Below are 22,577 nucleotides of genomic sequence, written 5' to 3'. Positions count from 1 at the left end.
TTACCTGATGTTTAATTCACGTACACAGAATGATGCTTGCAAAAGACTACTAGATTTACTTCTGTGAACACACAGCTGAACTGTGAGCTAATTCAGTGGTATTCAAGTTACTAAATTATTCTAAAATGAACATAAAATTAATTGGGTTCAGCTAATTTATGCTAAGAGAAATATTCTTGAACATTGCTGAATTTCTCACCTTCACTAAAAACACAATACTTGAATTCTCTGTTTTATTCTCCATTGCTATTATAGATTATTATTTTAGTCTATATATTAAGCAGAGAACATTCCCAATTCAATAGATAAGAATTAATTTCATAAGCACAAGTTCTTTCACCAGTTTTCTACAGCTACTGGTTATATACTGCCAAGACTGTTAGAATCAGAAGAGCAAGAAGGAAAGAAAACCATTCCTTGGAATGCTGTATTTGAAAAGAATTAAAGTTAATGCCTCGATATCCATCACCTGTAAGCACTGAAAGAGGGATGATCAACATGCCTTTGATTATTTACGTGAGGGCAATGAACATTCATTTCTGGATAACTGATGAGTAAGATACATTTGGCCTATTACAATACTTTGGATTTCATAACCATTTTCCACATATTTAAATCTGCTGATCAAAAGAGTTCACAGCTAGTGGAATAAATCTTCATTGCTCTCCTAGGTTTTTATTAGACAGCTTTTTAAAGACTGAGAAAACAATGAAAATATTTTTGTGATTGATAACATATCAAAATTGTTTAATCAAAATTTGGCACTTTGTCAGATATCTGGCACTTCATCATAGAGCACTGCACTTTTTTTTTTTTTTCCCCAATTAAAATTTCACTTCCGTTAGGTCAGTCTTTAAAAAATGTTGAGCTGAACGTATCTGAGAGAGGTTTCAGTTGTCATAACCTGTTGCAAAAAGGTTAGTTGTAATACACCGAATTACCTCCCTGCAGAAGTCTTTTGATTTCTTCATCTTCAAGTAAATGACCATCACCTTCAATAAATTTGGTCACCTTGGTAACCTCTGACAGGATACAGGTTACGGCAAAAAATTGATTGACAGGAAATACATGACAATCATATAACAGCGTAATCAAATTTATCATGTTACAGAATTCTGTTGAATTACAAATGTCATCTGTGATGATATTAAGCTCCATGCAAAACACTGGAAACACCATTTTTCAAGACAAGTATAGCTTATTATATATTACATATGATCAGATTTGGATATTTCTTAGTTTCCGAGGCTTAATCTCTGATTTTGTGTATCAGCACATTTGAAGAAAACAGAATACACATTCAGTTATTACTTAACTAATATCATGCTGGTTTTTTTGTGTTCTATTTATTTACTTATTTTAAAGAAGATAAGGATACTAACCTTCCTCAAGCAATCTCTTTAAATTTTCTTCATTGTCTGAACTACCTGCAGTAATTCTGGTATATTTTATTTCTGGACCTGAAACAAAGATGTATAAAAGAGGAACTTTAATTGTAATATGTAACAGTATTGTCGTTTACGATTTTTAATAAATATTAAAGCTTGTTTTGTGTGTGTGTGTGTTTGTTCTTGTTTGTTTGTTTTTCTTATTTAACCCTCACTATGATTCTATCTTTAATGTGTTTTAATCTGCTTCTATGGTGGTTTTATCTTTCACTGTGTCCCAAACTGAAATGAAAGAGTTATAATGAAAGAGTTGAACTACAGACAAGTAGTTCAACAAATTTAGCATAGTAAACATCTGCTCACATTCTGGAAGAAAGGCACAGTTTTAATCACTTCGCTATATTCTCTATATAAGGTTGGTGCAAAATGGTCTGGGACCACTGTTGTAATGGAATGAGAAAATACGATTTTCTTTTCCAGAAATATTCTGTCTTGAAAAATAGTGCCTGATATATTCAAAAATACCATTTTTTTCATTTTTATTTTTGTTTAATTCCATTATATATAAATAGTTGCATTAGAATAACTTGTCCTATTTCTTATTTCTCTCGAATGCTTGAATGACATATTAAATTGAATTTTTCTAGATAAACTCAATCTGAATACCTTCTGCTAAATCAATGTTCCTGCAACATTGTCTTTCCCTTGCAGCTTTTCATACAGACAGTTTTTTCTATGGCGTTAAAACTGAATCTATCCAAGGGGATCAAATATGTTAGCAAATAATTTATACTATAATTATACTATACTACATACTAATTTATACTATACTATACACTATGCCTCACTCCACTCACTTCAATTTCTGTATAGATTCTAGAATTCCTAAACACGGAATCTCCACTGTAGGTCAAATGTAACTGAAATTTGTAAAGGAAAAATTGAAATTTACAGTTGAAAAAGATCAAGGAAAAGATGCTCATCAGTTCTATTCTACATTAGGACAAAACAACTGTCTGCCTTGCAAGTGTTAGAAAAATATAGACTCCCCTTACAGAGAAACAAAGGATTATTATTATCATTATTTCTGAAATAAGTGTCAGAAATCCTAAGATAAAATGCAAAAGCAAGCACTGAAGGTCTATCATTGACAAAACGAAGACTACCTGGAGATATAAAAATAACTCAAAAATTCATATACATGCATATCCCAAAAATTAATCCTAAAATAAGATAGAATAAAAAAAAAAATTAGAATAACAGTCTCATCCTGAAATGGTAGTTAGAATCCAAGAAAAATGAGAAAAGATGAGTTTCTGTGTTTTTGCATGCAGGATGTTCTAACTCTTTCTGTACACGTATATGTAGCAGACACAGAAAAAAATTGAGCATACATAGTGACAAGTAGCAGGAATAACATTCGCCTCTGCAGGAAATGCAATTTAGGCATTAGTACAGGACTTATGCAGTGTTATTTTTGTATGTAATAGAGAACTTCACTGAACAGCTCAGCATGAGTTACCTTGAATAATTCTTTCTTCTGTTACTTTTTTCTCTGTCACTTCCACAGGTCGCCCATCAATGATTTTGGTGTATGTTTTAATAATTGGTTCTACAAGGATTTTTAAAGTGAAGATATTAATAAATTGATGAGCAGTGTTTGAAGTGCTGCTTTTGAGAAACTGAAACTTACTGAAGCACACTAGGAATTACAATAGCACTTTTTTTTTTTTTTTTTTTTTTTTTTGGTCAGATTGCTCACAGTAGATCAGGAACTAAGTTTCCCCCACATGTAGAATGGCCACATCCTATTTTCTTTGAAACCCTCCTAGATATGAAATCCTCAAAGTTCCTAGCAAAGCAGGAAAAAAACAGTTGATTTCTTTGTCTGACAAAGCTGCCTTTCTATACAAGAATTACATCCTAAACAGTTTCTAATTTAAGCAGGTACCATGTCAGCATGCAGAGCATTTCTAACGCTATCTTGGCTGTAACTAAGAGTTACAGCTAGACAAAAGACAAAATGCATGAAAAGTGAGAATGAAATGATACAATCCAATACAGTAATTCTCCTTAAAAACTGGTCAGTTGTCCAACATGAATAATTTTCGTCCAAACAAAACCTGATGGGGAACAGATAGTGTTTCAAATTTTATCTAATAGAAATTGAGTTGCTGAAAGCATACCAACCTCCATGAATCACTTTAGTTATTGTCTCCCCCTCCCTGACTATTTTGAACTCAGGTTCTCCTTCAATTATTTTAGTGAGCTGTGTAATAGATGGGTCTGTGATATAAGGAAAAAACAGCATGTTATGAATAGCCATAAAAATATGCACAGTTTTCCCAGGGCTGAGATTAAGTTATCATTACCATTCCTACCCAAAATAAGCCAAATGACCATAAAGGAGTCTTTTTTAAATCTGAGTAGCCATCTGCAGCTGTGGCTGCACAATTCTTCACTTCCTCCCATACTACCTTAAATTTAGATCTTACTGCATATTTATTGTTTAGAAGTATTTTTTACTTCTTTGCATTGGGCATTTTTAATATCTGTTGACAAGACTCGGGCAAAAAGACTGTCAGCAGCAGAAGAAAAGCATACATATTGGTAAAATACCTACTCTGACACATTGCTAGAATCTTGCAGCTATTGCTTTGATAGTCATCAGCATGTAAAGTATTGAAAACTTGGAAATGACTAGAGAGAAAAATGTTCATTGTGTTATTTCCTACTAACTGTACAGACAGCCAAGAAGAAACTGGGTCTTTTAATCAATTCAGATTGTTTATTTGTTAATTCTTTATTTATGAATGGCTGATTCCTTTTTTTGTTGTTTTTATGATTTATAAAGCTAGCCAGACTTCAGCTGTGGTCATACAGTGTAAAGAAAAATTAAGGTAAAATTCAGAGACCAACCAGACAGGCTGCAAAGGTGTTTGCCAGCAAGACTAGCTACCATCCCTCTGAGATGGGAGATGTCATCTTGTTATCAATGGCCAAAGCAAATAATTTGGTAAACTCTTGATCTTGTGAAATCTCTGGAAACCACATTGATAAAATGTGCCTCTGTATGAAAAGATGCTGGGATCAATTTGTTAGGATCGGGTTTCAACAGATTTAACTCCTGAGATCTCTTTCAAACTTCCTTATCTAGAGACAGTGACTCACAACACCATCAGAAATCACTAAGATTGGAGTGGCAAACAGCAGGCTGTAAAATGACTGAGGTTTTTTTTTTGTTTGTTTTGTTTTTTTTAAATGAAATCTTCCTGCCATAATTTTTTGCTGGAACGTACAGACATTATATTGCAAAATATAACGTGCAACTTTTTACACAGACAATTGTGGGCATATGTGGTTGTGATGGGAGCTCCTACTCATTGCTGTTATTGCAAGCAAGCTATAAAGGGCCTGAACTGACTCTCCTGGGACTACATCTGAATCATTATTAGGCAGATTTTGTTGGCCAGAGATCATTCTTTGAATAGTATCCCAAAGCAGGAATATTCTACTGACAGCAGTAAGGAGTGACAGTTCAATGCTCACTAACATGTGAAAATATTTTATGCCTCTTTGGTGAATAGCACTTAGTTGTACATTTGCAGAGAAGTGCTCGGACATTTCATTTTTTTTCTTATTTTTTTCCTCATCTTTCAAACTATACTAAATTGCCAAAATTATCTGCTCTAGCTTAGGATTTAATATAGAAGAGCAGGTACCTCCAGAAGGTAATTCACCTTCATTTTATGAAGATCTCTAAAATATTTTGGTCAAATTACAATATATGGAATCAATTTCATGTTTCTATTTCTCTGTAGCTCTGATTTCGTAACAGAGACTAGGAAACAAGCGTTAGCATATACATATATAAATATATAAGATAGTATCTAATGCTAGGTGGGACAAAACACAGAACAAGCAAACTCATCACTTCTGGTGGATGGGAGTTTTCACAGAAACAATGGCTAATCAGTTTGCATGAACATTCTGCAAGATATTCTGACTGCCTTTGTTCTCAGTTAACCTCCACCAGATTCCTTTTGAGCGTTGTCATTTTAGAAGGAAACTGGAGTAAATAAGCATGGTCACTGGTTTAGTGAAACTAAGGGATGTTTTATTTAAGCTATGAAATACAAGTGTTTTTAATAGTTCTGGCCCCACTTTTTGTCCTCTACAGTCACACGACTTATCTATTCTTTAAAACATGCTTTTGATTTGAGAAAAACAGTTTGACTAACTGTCTTTTCCAGGCATTTGACAGATATTGGTATTTAGAACTGATTGAAATCTATAAAGAAATTAACTATTGCTTTTAATGTTTGGTTAGTTGGTTGTACTTCAATGTGTAACAAATCTTTTAAAATAACTAATACAAAAACATTAAAAATGTTTCAATTGCAGAATCCAATTTTCTTTATACTTTAAGTACAGTAATACTTATATAAAGTAGAGTAACATTAAGGCATTTAAAAGGCATGCTTTTTAAAAAATGTTGTATTAAATAATGTGTTTGTAAAATGCCCATGGGAAAAAAAAAAATCCATCTGGGGAGAATAACTGTGGGAAATCTTTTCATATAAAACATTTCAGCCAGTTCTAATCACAATATTTGTATCTTTGCTTTTCCAGCAAAGTACTGAACAACCTGGAGTTATTAAGTACAAAATATATTCAGTTAAATAAATACAATATATATTCTGTATATGTATACATATTTGAACATATACAGATATATATATTGGAAGGCCCCGTTTACCTTCCTTTCTGATGATAGGCTGCACGTTGCTTTCAATTATGTTAATTTCTGAAAGTATAGAAAATGGAATATAAAATACATTCCATTCTTAATGGAAATGATAATTGTTGATGGTAATCATCTGGTCATAAAGATGTGAACAACGTTATAGATATTAACAGAAGGTAAACTAACTTGAAATGCCTCAGAGTATGGATCTCAGTTCTGTTTACTAAATGGTGGTATATACTGTAGACAGTCTTCTAATATGCTATTTTTTTTTTTTTTTTTGTGCCTCATAAAACCCACTGGTCTTGAAATCCATGATAACATAAGATAAATAATAATCCTGTCTCATACAATCCTCTTTATAAGAATTTACACTATTTCCTGGCATATCTTAAATTTAAATTTTGCCCATTTTTTCCTTAAAGAAAACTCAACTAGTAAACAGAGGAGACCCTCTAACATTGAGAACAATTCTTGCATTTCACAGAAAATAGAGAGCGTGATACTCATAGGTATCAGTTTGCCCCTCTACAACTAAAACAGACGTGTTTATAAAACATTGCTGACAAACCATTATCTGACTCACAGCCATTTCTATAAACCTTCACATTAGAGGTCACAGCCATGTTGAACTAAATAAACAGTTACAACTTTCTTAATGCTCAACACTGAAATTCTTTGCTCCAGCTCATAGACATGGCTTCTTGTGCTACTATCAATGGTTGTGAAATATATATTCCATTTTTTTTTGTTGTTGTTCCAAGACCCTTTAAAATTCAGTATATTCATGCTAGAGTTACAAACTCTAATGTGATGTTCTCCATTTCTACTGAGAAATGTGGGTAGTCCTGCAGAAATTTCATCTGCCTAACTTCACATTCTGATACAAACTGAAGCATATGAGGAACAGCTGAGGCTCCTGATTTGCTCAGCCCAGAGCAGAGCAGGCTGAGGGGAGGCCTGATGGCGGCTGCAGCTCCTCACAGGGAGCGGAGGGGCAGCGCTGAGCTCTGCTCTGTGTGACAGCGACAGGGCCCGAGGGAACGGCATGGAGCTGCGTCAGGGGAGGGGCAGCTGGGGGTGAGGGATCTGCACCAGAGGGTTGTGGGCATGGAACAGCCTGCACAGGGCTGTAGGCACAGCACCAAGCCTGACAAAGATCAGGAAGCATTTGGACAACACTCTCAGACAAAAGATTTGAATTTCAGGCGGTGCTGTGTGTAGGCCAGGAATCAGTGCTCCTGTGTGGGTACCTTCCAACTTAAGATATTCTGTGATTTTATGACGCTTTCTGTGCAGATAGTAAAAGCAAACCCTTAGAAAGGCTATGAGAGAGCAGGAAAGTTTCCTTTTTCATATTTATTCCTCATAGAGGAAATGTTTGAAGCAGCTGGTTCTGTAAAGACTCCTATTTGCATGTATGGAAAACAGGTGGAAAAGGTACACTCTGTCTCTCTGGAAACATTTGTGAAAATGAAAGCATATCAAATGTAGAGTTTGGTCAATGCTACATCTTTGAGAGTCTCTGAAGCCATATGACTTCTGTGCAACAAGCACTGAACTTCAGCTAGAAAGTGGGAAAAAAAAAAATCTTTTCCATATATATCTTGTCTGCTCCAAAGAGTCTGAGCAGCTTAGTTTAGGGATTCTTCCCTGTCATCTTGAAAGGGATAAAAGTGTATACAAATACATGCAGTAGCCAAAAACATTGAGTCTTTCTTTTCCTAGGCTTCGTTGGCCAATCTTATCTTGCCTGAAATTGCTTTCTTATTGATTGAAAAAAAAAAATAAAAATAAAAATCTACAATTCAGATTGAAACTGGTAACATTAAAAAGCAATCTCAAGCCCATCTGTTAATATTTAAAATTAACTTACTGTAAAACGTCAGTGGAATCTCTTTGAAGGTACTGTCACGAACAAACTATAAATACAGAAAAGTAATTTTAAAAGTTTAAAAGAGCACTTGCATTTCCATTTTCTAAAGATTGTACATAGAAATTGCTAGTTTACTGATCAAAAAGTCAGGCAATACTATTTGACTATGTCCTCTCATTCATGACTGAAAGTGAACATAGCCTCAAGAGAATATTTAAGACAGATCTCTATTTTTCTCCATAGGCTTTGAGGCTAATGTGTTAAATGAGTTAACTGCTTGATATTTCTCTCAAAGACAGGTTGCCTTAAGGACTTGGAATTTACCTATGCTGATGTAGTGATAAAGTGTACCTGAAGCAAACAGTAGATTTTGGCCAGTTCACACTGGAGTTGCCTATGTGCAAATATTCTGCAATTACTTGGTGATGAAAAACATAATTTCTAACTGTTGCACGCATTGTATCATTCAAGATTACGCTTGGGAGACTGGGAGCAACTATTATGTGTTGCATTCTGAAGAAGCAGAGCCAAAGAACCATTTCTGACTGATAATGCAAGTGATTTTGCAGATCCTGCCAAAAGGACAATGGGGACATTATTATAAAAATACCTTGATTTGAATATACTTGATCAGCTTCTTCAGAATTGTGAGCAACTGATCATTTCCAACAGGCAGATCTGAAAAGAAGAAATAGGCATGTAAGAAGACACATCTGCATATGTTTTATTTTCATTTGGAGTAGTCAGGAGATATAAGCATTTTCATTAATTCACAAAAGCATGTATGTGTACATACACATTCTTCCGTATTGGGGGAAAGATAGCCCAAGACATCTTATCTTCCATATACCAGACTTTTGTAACATTTCAAAGAGTTGCCATGGTTTCAGACAATGCATAGAATGAGCAGTGATGTATATTGTCTGTTTTGTATTCCACATAGAAATTGTCTTTTTAAAGGAAGTAACTTTTTACAGTTATTGCACATAAGATACAGATTCAGAAATGTTTGTAAATTCCATGAACTAATACTCACCTGCTGGATATAGGAGTTTATCAATAACATGAATTACACCATTGGTTGCCATGAGATCAGGTTCTCTTGACTTCAGTTCATTAACCAGAAGAGTATCATTCACCTGGTAAAGAAAAGAAGTTATCAATGATATTAAAAAATAAAACAAAACCCTTAATGCTACATTCTGAGAAATATCACACAGAATATCAAAATATAGACACTGAATGTCAAATCTCCATTACAAGATTGTATCAGAAAGACTTCTTTTTCATGACTTAACTATTTTCAAGTACAGTTTTCCTCCTTGGATAGTTTTAAGGATGTTTGTCACACCAGGTTCAAAGCCACTTCCAATGAAAACTCCTTGTGTCAGGTGGTAAAGGAGAATGTTCCTGAGAGCATTTTTGTCTCCTATTTAAATTGAAAAATAAGAAATAAAAGTAAGGGATTTTCTAATTATGCTCCACAAAAACATTAAATTCAGAAACACTAAGCAGTCTACAGTACCAAGTATCATCAAAATACTAGATAAACTGCTACTGTAACACCCTTGCAATTAAAGGGAACTATATCTGACACTGTTGGCACTGAAATAAATGTAAATATTCTCTTAAGCAACAGCCTTCTGGGATGAATGGGGATAACTCATAGCTCACTATACACACATACATTTTCTATCTTGGGCAGGACAAAATTGCAGGCAGATTAGAATGTCATCTGGAGTATGATCCCTTGCTGGTCTTACATACTATGAGAGGAAGAAAAGTTGAGAAAAACAACCCCATTCTGGGAGGATTTCCTTATTTCATAGGTTTCATTTCTATTTGGGAAGAAAAGAAAAAAAGCCAACATTTCCAAGACTAGCAAAGGAAATGGATTCTGGAGTCCAAGGTAGTATCATGGCAGCCCCCTGAAGCTCCACATCTATGGAATCAAAGGATGAGCTGTAGGAATATCCACAGGACCAAGCAGGTCAGATTTAAAACATAAGATTACATGGAATATTGTCTAATATTGATGATTCTTCCTAAAAGTTTCAGCCTTGATGAAAGTGTGAGATTATAATTTTTCCTAGTGTCTTTTTCAGTGAGCATTTCCCTTTCTCTGCTTTTGCTTTGATTGCTGATACCTCTGCAATTCACTTTATTGCTGAATTTCAGTTAAATACTTCTTTTCTACCTTCTAAAATCAGTGCCAAATTTATGTGACTGAATCTTCAATAGATAGAATAAAATTATATACAAAGCCTAAGCATGGCTCTTTCTATGGAAAGATTGTTTCCCCAAATTTCTTTTTCTCTTTGCCATAATATTCACTGAATAAAAATAATCTCTGTTTTGTACCTTTCTTACAGATAAATATTTTTATACTCCTTTAAAGAAAATTTGTTTTAAAGTTTAATTTTTACATAAAAAATAACATTCTATCTTAAAAAAAAAGACAAGATAAAGTTCCTGAAATCAATCTGACTCTAAAAAATGGACTTTAAGCTGTAAAAACAATAAGCTAAAACTAATTTCATTTGCAGTTAAAATTTTAAGTAGAAACTACATCACAATGGTAGGAAAAGCCAGTACATAAAAGTCCTTGGAAAGCAGAATGGACACACGGTTGTTATTCTGGATTGTCAAAATGATTTGAAAGAATGCAGGCCTGGGCTGCAACATGAAGTAGTTAGTTGTGACAAAATAGGCCTCAATTTCTTTTGTTTCTTCTGCAAGCATACCCAGTCTTAAAAATAGAACCATAGTGTTCGTCTAGTTGGTTAAGTTCACAGCACTGAGACAAGCTTCTTTTGATTTTATGGCTCTCTAATGATACTCATTTAGGTTATCTGTTAATTTATTGTTTATCACTAAACACACACTATACCAGAAGGTAAGTTATACCAGAGTCATAATTGTAAATGACTAAGAGGGAATTCAAATGTACAGTGCCTCGTTAGTGAGTTAATGGCTGCACAGAGCTGGGTTATGCTGGGGCAGTTACTTATCAGTGCTCTAAGCCGGACTCTCAGAAGTCATTAAGGATTCATGGGATTTTGTTTCAAGTCTTTGAACCTTGTTTTGAAAAGTACAGGAGCAGAAAATGTGGCTGCTCTTCTGGATGTTGAATTCAGGGCAACTGCTATTCCCGCACTAATACAGCAAGCCAAATTCACATTCCCTCATATAAACTAAAAAGATAATATGTCAACAAATGAGGATAATTTTTAGTTAATGTTGAATGTTTTTTCCCTGAAAGATATTTTCTCTGTCACTGAAAGAATTAATTTAGAGAAGTCCCATGACTTGTTTATGCAAAAGGTTATCTGCTTTATCAGACATCTTTTGTCTAGGAAATACACTAGCTATTTTTCCCATTATTTTTTCCATAATTGCTTATACTTGTAGTTTTCTTCTGTTACTTACTTATCAATACAGCCTTATCATCATCAGTCAAACCTTTGAAGGCATCATTAGTTGGAACAAAGAGAGTCCATGCTCCAGGCCGTGACAGAACATCATCTAAATCTGCAGCTTTCACCAGACTGAGGAAAACACTGTTTAAAACAAACCACAAATACGTTATTTTGAAGTGTAGTAGCTATACATAGGTCTGGACACTTAGTTCCTTCATTTATTCTAAGAGGCCATCAATTTTCAAACACTTCCACTATTTCCCAGGAATAAAGACAGTGGTGGACAAAAAAAAAAAAAAAAAAAGAGAAAAAAAAAAGGCTGTCTTAAGAGTAGCAGACTGAGAAGAAAAAAAAAAAAAAAAAAAAAAAAAAGGCTTTAAAAAGTAAAAATATTGCCAGTCTGGATCAGAGCAGAGCTGAGGGAATAAAAAAATCTGCAGATCAAAGACATGAAGGGAGTGTTAGAATTGCTCTCTGAAGGCAGTTGCTCTCTGGAGGATCAGGACATCTGAAGACAGGGGACAGGAAATATAGACTGGGAATGTATGAGTCTCTAATCATTCTGCACCAATATGGGATAGTGTCATTGGTTAACTAAACCTTCAGACACTGCTACATTTATAGCTCTCAATGTGTCATCCAGTCCCTTCTACCCTCTTGCTCCTCTCTTGCCTATTTTGAAGTAAGGAACTGTTTTTAAGGAGGTAATTACTTCTTTCCTGCCCTCTTTGCACCCCAAATATCTAGTAACCCATGGTTCATAACTATTTCTCAGTCGAGCTGTGCTGTATATTTTGCCACAGTCTGTACTCAAACCTCAGCGCTGTCAAGATGCTACTCACCTAAAACGCTTATCATTTCTCAGCATTTCATGCAAAGATTTTTCTGCTGGCTTGATGATTTGTCTGAAGACGTGAATAAAGCCATTCCTTCCTTCTTTACTTCCTCTGACCATGCATGAATTTTCAACACATACAGCCTGATTAAAAGAAAAATGATAGTTTCGAACGTACCTACTCAAAGAACATTTAAGCATTAAATTAAAACATTTAAACATATTTAATAAACACAATGGTTGTGTATTTCCCAACTGGCTGCTAAGATTAAAATTAATTTTCATCTGGATTTCCAAATATCATACTGTATTGTCTTGCCAGGAAATCTAGTATTGTTTGAGAAAGCAAAAGTAACAAAATCTGGAGTAAGTTAACAGAAAACAAATGTTTCCAAACTTAATTTTTTTTTGTTTCCTTTGAGGATTTTGTTACTTAGTTATAAAAATTTGTTTTACAAATTTATAATTGAATGCCAGATCCTGAATTTTGTTTCATTTTTTCAAAAGAGTAGTTTATGCAAAATTCCCACAAAGACTGAATTCTCATTTTTTTCCTAGTTTGAAAGCTTAATTTTTTTTCTTAATAGTGGTAATTGTAGATATTGTCGTTTTCATTCAGCTTTGTTTTTTTATTTTCATACGTTTTCCTTTTCGTAGTCAGGATGCATATTGTTAGAAAGTTTCATTCACTTACTGTGCGATACACAAAGACTCTTAGCAGCTTTCCGCCAATTGTCTCCAGCTCTTGTCCATTGTACAGTTCATTGAGCCCAATTTTCACTTTTATAATGTGATTCTGCAGGATTGTTTTAAGAAGCCGTTGATCCATCTGTAAAGTGTCATCTACAACACCAATTAAGTAATAAATTATTTACATAGTGAACTTCCATTCAAGCAAGTTTAACTGTGGATATCTGCATCATCACCACGGAAATACTGAATCTTTACTTGAAATGCTTATAATTTAAGACTTGGAAAAATATGTGTAAATAGAAAATGAATTCTTAAACATTTTCTGTAAATTATCCTTTCTCAAATTTAGAAATAACATTTTGACACAGTTACAATTAACTACTGTAAACAAAATGGCTGATGATTTTTGTGTGCCAACTGAATGAACTTATCCCAAATTTTGCTTTCTGAATGTGCACCTGAAATCCTTCCCAAACTTCTCTGGGAGTGAGGGAAGGGATAGGATGCTCATGTGGTCATTCCTGCAAATATGTAGACGTGTTAAAGCACATTTTCATCAGTTTCTCTGTGTTTTAATGGACTATAAAATATCAACCTCCTGTTTTAAATTTCATGAGTATAAATAACTAATCTAATGTAAGCAATGCACAAGTTAAGAGTAATGTGCAAGTTCATTAATATCATTGCTTTCCCATTATATATCTATGCACATTTTCTGTCTTAGAGATAATATTTCCATTAACAAATGCTGCCACTGAAAATGCTGTGCAGCCTAATAGTTACATTTATTTTGTCTTTCCATATGGTGTTCATTTTGGAAGGCTATAGTATCTCTAATTCTTAATTACTGTCTTTCTTTGGGATGTAGAACAAGTACTGGCAGTTATTTGGAAGACTGTCAGAATATCACATATGCTTCTTGTTTATTTCAAAGTTCAGATAATAATCTTTAAAGGCTACTAACCTGAGAAAGCACGATTCTGTGGTACCAGCAGAGTGTATTGGCCTTCTGGTCTTAGAGAAGATGCTAGTCCTAGTTGTGTCACCAGGTCTGTAAAAGTAGTCTGCTGGGCACCTCCAAGCTCAATAACTTGTTTGGCTGCAAATAAAGGAGAAAGAAGAGACATTTAAAAACAGTCTTGTTTTTTTTTTTTTTTTTTTTTTTTCCCCTTAAGTGCATTTTTCATGCTTTCGTAACCTTATGTGAAAGAATCTAGGTGGGATGAGAGGAAACATCTTCAGTTTAATAAGTTTGTCATGCATATTACTAACCAGAATCAGGAATTAGCACTCTATCAATGAGGTGGATAACACCATTGCTCGTCACAATATCTTTGCGTTTCACCATCTTTACTCCATTCACAGTAAGAGTTTCACCATCACAGCCAACTTCAAGTGTGTTTCCTTCCAAGGTCTCATAGACAGCTCCACCCATGATTGCTTCAGAGCACTGAAGAGTATTTAAAATATGGAACTTCACAAGAGCTGAAGGGAAAAGAAAAAACTTTGTAAACAGATGTTTGGATATACAGATTCATATATCATAGAATAGCTTAGGTTGGAGGGAACCTTAAAGACCATCCAGTTCCAACCCCTGTCATGGGCATGACTGCCAGCCATCAGATCAGGCTGCCCTGGGCCCCATTCAACCTGGCCTTGAATACCTCAAGGGATGGGGCATCCACATTTCTCAGCAGGCTGTGCCAGCATCTCACAGCCCTCTGAATAATTTTTTTTCCTAACATCTAACCTAAATTTCCTCTTTTTCAGTTGAAAGCAATTCCCCCTGGTTCTATCCCTATATGACCATGTAAAAAGTCAGTCCCCCTCCTACTTTTTGCTCCTTTCAAGTACTGGAAGGTTGCAGTGAGCCTTCTTTTCTCCAACCTAAACAAGCCCAAATCCCTCAACCTTTCTTCATAGAAGAGGTGCTCCAGCCATTTGATCTTTTTTGTGGCCCTCCTCTGGACCCATTCCAACAGTTACACATCCCTCCTGTACTGAGGGCTCGAGGCCTGGAAGCAGAACTCAAAATGGGGCCTCACAAGAGCAGAATAGAGGAGCTACCTCATATGATGCAGCCCAGGATACTGTAGGCTTTCTGGGCTACAAGAGCACACTGCTGGCTCTTATCCAGCTTTTCATTCACCAGGATCCTCAAGTCCTTCTCTGCAAGGTTACTCTCAAGGAGTTTGTACACACATCTGTGATTGCCCCAACCCAAGTGTAACAGTTTGCACTTGGCCTTGCTGAACCTATTCTGTTCACATGCACCCACTTTTCAAGCCTGTGTTGGTCCCTCTGGATGGCATCCCTTTATTCTACTGTATCAGCTGCACCACTCACCCTCGTGACATCTCCAAACTCTACCCGACTGTCTATGTCATTGATAAGGATGTTGAAGAGCACCAGTCCCAAGACATATTCCTGGGGGACACCACTCGTCACCAGTCTCCACATGGATATAGAGTTATTGACCATAACTCTTTGACTGCAACCATCCAACCAAATTTTTATTGACCAAATTGTCCACTGTTCAAATCCATATCTCTCCAATTTAGAGGAAAGGATGTAGTAAGGTACCGTGTCAAAGGCCTTGCACAAGTCCAAGTAGATGACATCAGTTGCAACCTTTGTTCACCAATGTCATCATTGCATCCTAGAAGGCCATCAGATTTTTAAGCAGCACTAATTGCCATAAAACAAGTATTCCTCTTCTGCAAGAAAAGTTTACATACCTTCAGAAGCCACCTTGTCACCCATGATTCTTTCTAAGACTCCTCTTGGAAGACGCTCAAAAGCTTCATTAGTAGGAGCAAAGAGTGTGTAATAACCAGGCCTTCCAAGAGTATCTAAGACATCTGATGTGATGGCAGCAGCCTGAAAAATAAAATTGGTTATTAATGCTGGTTATTTAAAGGATTTCCCAAATAGCTTAGCAGTCTAGTCACAGGAAAACAGAATATTAACTAAAAGCTAACATATTTTGACTCCTAGATTCTGAAGTAAAATCTTATTCTTCAAAAGTAATGTTGAATTTACACTGAAAGCTGGAGTTGCTCATGGAAGTTTGCAGACAGCATTTAGCACAAAATATCTCCTGTGCATTCACCTAGTGACTAGGGGTCTTTAATGTGCGACTGTGTTCTGTGTTACAGAAATATGTGTTAAAATTGAAATGACAAAATGGAATACAAAATTAATTACGTGGGTAAAATATGTCTTGGTATGAAAAATTACCTCCTTAATTTAGCACATAGGGAGTCACTTCATTTGATTTCGTTTTTGTCTTTTACAAATTAACCCTTCGTACCTACAGGTGTAATACACAAATAGAAAAGAAAGAAGAAGAAACTAAAAGACCAGATTGTTTCTAATTTTGTCCACTTACTCTGAGAGATGAAAGATCATCCTCAACTTCAATGAAATCTTGAATGGTATTTCCAACAGCAGTTAGGACACGGTCAATTACATGAACAACACCATTGGTAGCAATCTGGTTGCCATGGATGATCCTGGCACAGTTAACAGTAACAACCTATGTACAAGGAATCAAGTAATGAAAAATTAATGTTTATTCATTTGACCATATGCCTGGAATCTCATTTTTGTGGAATGGCAGTCTCTGTACTCTGAAAAATGTTTGTCCTTTCAGTCTTTTTAAAACATTTAGTAAAATGGTGCAAGATTTAAGAGGCTGACTCAACTCTTCTGGAAAGCATTCAGCTAACGGCTGACTAATGCAGGCTACGTTGATTTCCTATTCATGTTTTATTTGCCATTACAGTCCTTATTTCTTTTGTTTGCTTACCATATCTGTTTATTACAGTGATTTTATACATATATTTTTTAATTGATGTAAACTATTGTCCAACATTAATATTTTCATGCATTTGAGGCAGGGATAAGTGACGACTGGGAGATTTTAGCATTTATCAAAATAAAATTATTTCTAGAAAGTAATGGATGTCCGCACACTACAACATTAAATATTTCTACCATGCCCCCCAGTTCAAATAAAAAATCTGATTTAATTAAAAGACATGATTTAATAGTATTTTGTAAGTACATGAAGATTAATAGCAGGTTTTTGCTCTTGGATTTATTATGATGTCTAGGCTGGATGTGGCTCTGGGCAGCCTGGTCTGGTGGTTGGTAATGCTGCACATAGCAGGAGGGTTGAAACTAGAAGATCATTGTGGTCCTTTTCAACCCAGGCCATTCTATGATTCTATGATGCTATATTTCGGCCACAAAAGGCTTGATTTTTAGTAACGAAGTTCATTCTCACTAGAACCTTGACATTTAAACAGCAAACTGTACATATTCATTAATTCTTGGTGATCAGCTGGCAAAGAAAACTAAATAAAGAGAAAGTTTATTTTTCTGAATTGCTAGCTAGTAATCTTTCCATTATTTCATTGTACAGCAAAGCAAATTGATAAAAGAGATATCAGTGGTTAAAATTACATTATTATATTATAGAAGTCTTATCTATAGACTTACCCCATTAGGATAATGGTTAATAAGCAATTTCTGGCCATTATACATGGACACCAGTGTCATGCCATTCTTAAGATCTTTTGTCAACATGCGCTTGTTTACCATGTGGTGGTGGAGGGCGTTGTATAGTTCGATATTTACATTGTCAATTAAATTCCTGTGGATTTCCTGAAGAAGAAAGGAAATTAATTAATTTGAAATGTCAGGAGCATTCTTCTGTTAGAAAGATGTACATATTGCTTTACCTTTACATATATTATGAAAACAATTGACAGATACTTCCAGTTAGGAAACACATGATTTCCGTACTTAGCTGTCTGGCATTGTTCAGATGCTGCTTTAGACTAATTTGATTACAAATTGAAGATAAGAAATCTCTTTGTAGGCAAATCACTGAAGGTACTTTAGTTCAATATTTATTTTAACTAAAAGAATTACTAAAAGGAGGACATGTGAGTCACTGACAAAACGTGACTGTACTCTACATTATGCAATTGCTGGAATTCCTGTTGGTTACTCTAAAATTATATGAAGACTAGCAATATTAAAATTTGACATGCAAGTGCTTAAGTAAGAAACATTGCTACTTAGCATTCCTGAAAATAAATTCAGATTGTCTAGCTTCAGTAATGTACGATAAGCAGGTACATTTTTATAATGTACCTGTTTATAATAATAATAATAATAGCTTGTCTAATGTCTGCTTATACCTAAAATCTTATTACTGTTTGCCATCTAGGTTATAATAAGCTAGTTATTGATAATTTATTAACTAAAGCATTACATGAAAGAGAAATACGTACATACATAAATACACACAAATGCTTACCGAACTTAATTGCTCCCAGGCTTCATTACTTGGTGCAAAGAAAGTGAATGAACCTCTTCCCTCGATCTCTTCTCTCAGCTTTGACATGTCAGAATACTGCTGAGTGGAGGTAGCTCCCACAATACCAAGAGTACCGTATACATGATCAATAGGAGCAACTAAAATCAACATCAGACAAAAAATACTGTAAATACTTCAGCCAGTTTCTCACAACTAAGTCCAGTTTATTTATTTTGTTTGGACAAGTGTATTGCCTTTATGAAACTGTTTAAATCAATATTAAAACAACATGCTTGAATTAAAATGCCACTGTCAATGTATTCTGAATTTATCCAAACACATCTGCTTGTTATTTATTTTACGGTTTGTTTAATGAACTGAAAAAATAGATCAAACAAAACTAGATATTATAATGTTTTCTTTAAGATGTTTTTTTCCAAGCCTCATATGGAATGGGAGCCTATCCATTTGGGACGTTTGAGAGAGGATATGAGTCAATTTTATCTACAATCTCAAAAATTGCTGAAGCGGGTCACATTTGGGCACCATCAACCAGTCTTATTCCTGTGAGGCCTCTTCCAGTGGTTGGCATGTGTAGAGATTGATTTAGAGAGCAACAATGACCATAATCTCACAATCAAAACTCCGCTATATGAGAATAGGATGCAGATCTCCTAATTCTAGGAATCCACAGTTCAGGTATCCACACATGAGCTAGCTGCCCTAAGCTACTTTTACAGCTGTGGAGAAGACAGGATCTTTTGGAATATGCCCAATTTCATTCTAATGTAAACATCTAAAGTGAAATGAATACACTTAAACAAGATGAACTCTGCCTTAAGTTATGCTTAACAGAATGTAAAAGATGAGCTCAAAAAGAGGGTTATAAAGTGATGAAATATATGCCATCTCAAATTATCCTTCCTTGTTGCAATTAGATTTATTTATGCAAAATAGAATAGCAAAAATAGGAGAAATTAATAATCTTTGCCTTCATTTTCACTCTTTAGTTTATCTAAAGCCTCTTAGTTAGCAAGATTCAAGTCTTCTCATGAAAATGAGTTAACAGAACTTTGATATACCACCTTTCATGCCCTAGGTTTCTGATCTCTGGTGTGCTATGGGTTACTCTGGAGTGGGAGGGAAACAGAAATAGAGGTTCTCCTTCAGATGTTTTGGAAATAGAGAACTCTATCACTTCTCTCCAATCTAGTAGCTGGAAGCAGCTGGGGAATTTAACTTAAACTGTAGGATCAAATTCAATGCAGGCTGATTTTCAATGGTACTGACCATGTACAAATGAAACTTCGCATTCTCAGACAGTAATTTGTAAAAAGAGGCAATGTTTCCTCAAGCTGACAACCTTTGAAAGTCTCACTATTTGTAGTGCTTCTCATATACTGACTCATCCATATGAAAATAACTAGTACCTGCAGGACATCCTCTCATACCATCCATCTTCATATAGCCAGGACAGCACTCATACAAGACAGTTCTGTAGAACATACAAAAAACAATTGTATATCAACTTTAGTTTGCAGCCCCATTTCTTTCATTATTCATTTTACATTGCGAAGTACACTTTCTGCTAATCTTTTTGCCCTTTTTATCATTCAGCCTATTCTATATATTACAAATTGGTTGTTGTTTTACTAAATGTAGTCATTAAGTTTAACTGATAGGAAAAAAAAACAAACATGAAAGAGGTTGCAGAGTTATGAAAAGATAGTGTAAATAGAATAGCAACAGAAGAAAATTAATTTGATGAGTCTATTTTGAAAAGATTAGGTGGGACAGAAGGAAGGCAAATATGAACACAGTGGGGATAGTGAGAGGAACTGCTAGCAAAAGTGTCCAAAGGGAAAAAAATTAAACAGTGTAAATTTAAATGACAAAACTGCTTGAGGTAATCTACAGTCGGGATGTAGAAATTTAATGGATACTTCGGAGAAGGTCTTGGGGATTGTATAGTGAAATAAATTGGGAGCAGAGCCTCAGTGTACCAGGAAGACTTTGAAGAAGCTCAGGAATGAGAGAGATAATTAATTAAGTACAGATATAAAGCAGGGCATAGAAAACAGAGTCACTAAAGACAGGATAGTTGGACATGAGGTTCCTTGGTAAATATAGCGAGGATGAAAACCAGATTGCAACAAATCAAGCACAGAGTTAAAAGAGTATGTCATCAAAGCATACATACAATTTAATAGTAGAGCAGACCAGGAACTGTTAAATAAAGACTCCCTTTCTTGAACATGCATAATCTATATGTAGCAGCAAACCAGGTCTAATTGGTAATTCTGTAGTGTAACATGTAACTTGGTACTGAATGCCTAATGGAATATAATGCCCTTTTAATTAATATGACAGAAACAAAAGATCTACCATAGACTTTCTTGACAAATTCTCTTCTAAGTTAGTGCGAGCTTGCAAAAAAAAAACCCCAGAGGGTTATGTGTTGATTCTGGCCCTTCCATACAAGGAATGTCAATAAATTGTATAATCTTATCAAGATCTAAAACGTATTTTAAACTTGCAGACTTTAGGTATTTCTTTTCAAATTATGATCTGCTATGGATGGGAATGAAGATCTTACTAATAGTGTTATTTTTATACGTGTAGCTAATCTCGGCAGCTAAAGAATTCTGAACAGGATTTCCTTGAAGATTTTTGCTGAGTCTTTACCACAGTATTCCAGCTTTTAAACTGTAGACTCTTCAGCGGCTGATGAATAGGCAGGCTTCTCTCATTTTTCACAAGCTAGAGCTGGCAAACACTGATTGCAAACATATTAAACTGTACAACTTACTCAAATGAGAAGTTGGACTCAGAAGAATCACTATCTAATCTACTTGAAGAGATTTTAAAAATGAACACAGACTGGGAGAGCAATAGTGTTACAAACCATGATTTATAAAGGTAGGATTGGAATTCCATGGTTTACAACAGTCTGATACAGATGTTCAATATTTAAGATTAAAAAAAAAAAAACAAAAAACAAAAAAACACACAATATTTCATTTCTCTGTGCTAGGGAAATACATAATTCCATCCTGTGATATACAGATACACACATAACCTTTTCACCTTTCTGGCATGTGCCTGTTTTCAGCAAATGAGCCATGTATTCAAAATTTTGTACAGTTCTTTTTCACGTATTTCATTCTATGAGGCAATTTGCTGTATGTCTATTTCCTGGAAATGGAAGATGAACTGAGAGTTTAGGCTACAGATTTTCTAACTAATAAGGAAATTAAACTTGTAACCTTTCACCTTCCTACCAGTTGTATCCTTGCCAGTAGCTAATAAAACAAGTCATCTGACAGAAGTCAGAATATTAGCCCAACTGTGTTAACTGCTTCATCGTTAATAGTTCTTTATTTCCACAGGAAAAAAAAATACATATATGTATCTCCCTTACCCTTTGAGCAACTATGAGAGGCTGCAATCTTAATTAGCTTTTGGAAAAAGGAGAAAAGTAGCTGAGTTGTAAGTAAAGCATAAGGCATGTCAAGTTTAGTGTTCTTACCACAACCAACAATGACACAATTAATGAAAAGCAGAAAACTGAATGAAAAACTTAGTTAAGAAAGTTCTTTCTTCAGCCAAGCATTACAAGATCGGTGCCTCTTTTACCATGTAACTTGTTATGAAAAAAAGCACTTTTTTCAATCACTGAGTTACTCTATTTTTTTTGTTTTTTTTTTTTATAATTTTCATATGCCCTTATGGTTGACCACAATTGGAAGGTCCCCGTATCAGTTGTGCTCAAGATGTAGTGAGAAGGATGGAATGAGAGAAAAGTGGTCCATAAAGAGGATCCAAAAATAACATTTAGAATGCTATAAAACGTGATGCAAGATGCTATTTTTCAATACCACTCACTTACAGACACATGGAACGTTCCAACTCACACAGTAAAGTCATCCCCAGCTGTATGACCCTGCTAGCGTAAGATGTGTCTAAGTGAAGAAAATAGAGTTTGGGAATTTTTTTGCATGTATTTTTAGTACTAAGGCAATATATTCCCAAGGAAAAGAGAACTGATCTAGATTACCATATATTCTTGTTATTCTTTGTTAACAGAGAGATATTCGACTTATTCAGATCAGCTCTGTGACTCATCTGTTTCTACTCCTTGCTGGCATGGAGATAAAATACTGTATAAAAACAGTGGAATGCTTTTGGACCAAAGGACTTTGATTTTAGCAAATCTTTAACTTGAAATTTACAGGAGTGTGCTGGAAATGTAAACATAAGAAACTTCCTTAAATTAACATTTTATAG

At 34.9% G+C, this 22,577-nt stretch overlaps 1 protein-coding gene across 14 annotated transcripts in view; it reads right to left on the bottom strand.

The window, feature by feature from the left end:
- The window catches only part of POSTN (periostin), a 32,425-nt gene that overhangs the window by 5,488 nt on the left and 4,360 nt on the right, over nucleotides 1-22,577 (bottom strand). For 2 of the 14 annotated variants that reach the window (XM_085215971.1, XM_085215975.1), the window contains exons 3-21: nucleotides 19,721-19,785; nucleotides 18,291-18,448; nucleotides 17,465-17,629; nucleotides 16,350-16,496; nucleotides 15,697-15,838; nucleotides 14,231-14,443; nucleotides 13,923-14,057; nucleotides 12,960-13,108; nucleotides 12,273-12,409; nucleotides 11,441-11,571; nucleotides 9,310-9,440; nucleotides 9,048-9,150; nucleotides 8,622-8,689; nucleotides 8,012-8,057; nucleotides 6,148-6,195; nucleotides 3,579-3,674; nucleotides 2,911-3,000; nucleotides 1,383-1,460; nucleotides 942-1,022 (exon numbers count right to left, since the gene is read on the bottom strand). In XM_085215971.1, coding sequence (XP_085072097.1) covers nucleotides 942-1,022; nucleotides 1,383-1,460; nucleotides 2,911-3,000; nucleotides 3,579-3,674; nucleotides 6,148-6,195; nucleotides 8,012-8,057; nucleotides 8,622-8,689; nucleotides 9,048-9,150; nucleotides 9,310-9,440; nucleotides 11,441-11,571; nucleotides 12,273-12,409; nucleotides 12,960-13,108; nucleotides 13,923-14,057; nucleotides 14,231-14,443; nucleotides 15,697-15,838; nucleotides 16,350-16,496; nucleotides 17,465-17,629; nucleotides 18,291-18,448; nucleotides 19,721-19,785 — 2,183 coding nt within the window. The remainder of the gene's footprint in view (nucleotides 1-941; nucleotides 1,023-1,382; nucleotides 1,461-2,910; nucleotides 3,001-3,578; nucleotides 3,675-6,147; nucleotides 6,196-8,011; nucleotides 8,058-8,621; nucleotides 8,690-9,047; nucleotides 9,151-9,309; nucleotides 9,441-11,440; nucleotides 11,572-12,272; nucleotides 12,410-12,959; nucleotides 13,109-13,922; nucleotides 14,058-14,230; nucleotides 14,444-15,696; nucleotides 15,839-16,349; nucleotides 16,497-17,464; nucleotides 17,630-18,290; nucleotides 18,449-19,720; nucleotides 19,786-22,577) is intronic. The other 12 variants (XM_085215974.1, XM_085215980.1, XM_085215981.1 and 9 more) reach the window with 9 other exon arrangements.

The sequence above is a fragment of the Meleagris gallopavo genome, chromosome 1 (assembly GCF_905368555.1).
Source record: "Meleagris gallopavo chromosome 1, MGAL_WU_HG_1.1, whole genome shotgun sequence".
Classification (NCBI taxonomy): Eukaryota; Metazoa; Chordata; class Aves; order Galliformes; family Phasianidae; genus Meleagris; species Meleagris gallopavo.
The sequence above is the reverse complement of the archived record's forward strand: the minus strand, read 5'-3'. Positions and strand labels throughout refer to the sequence as shown.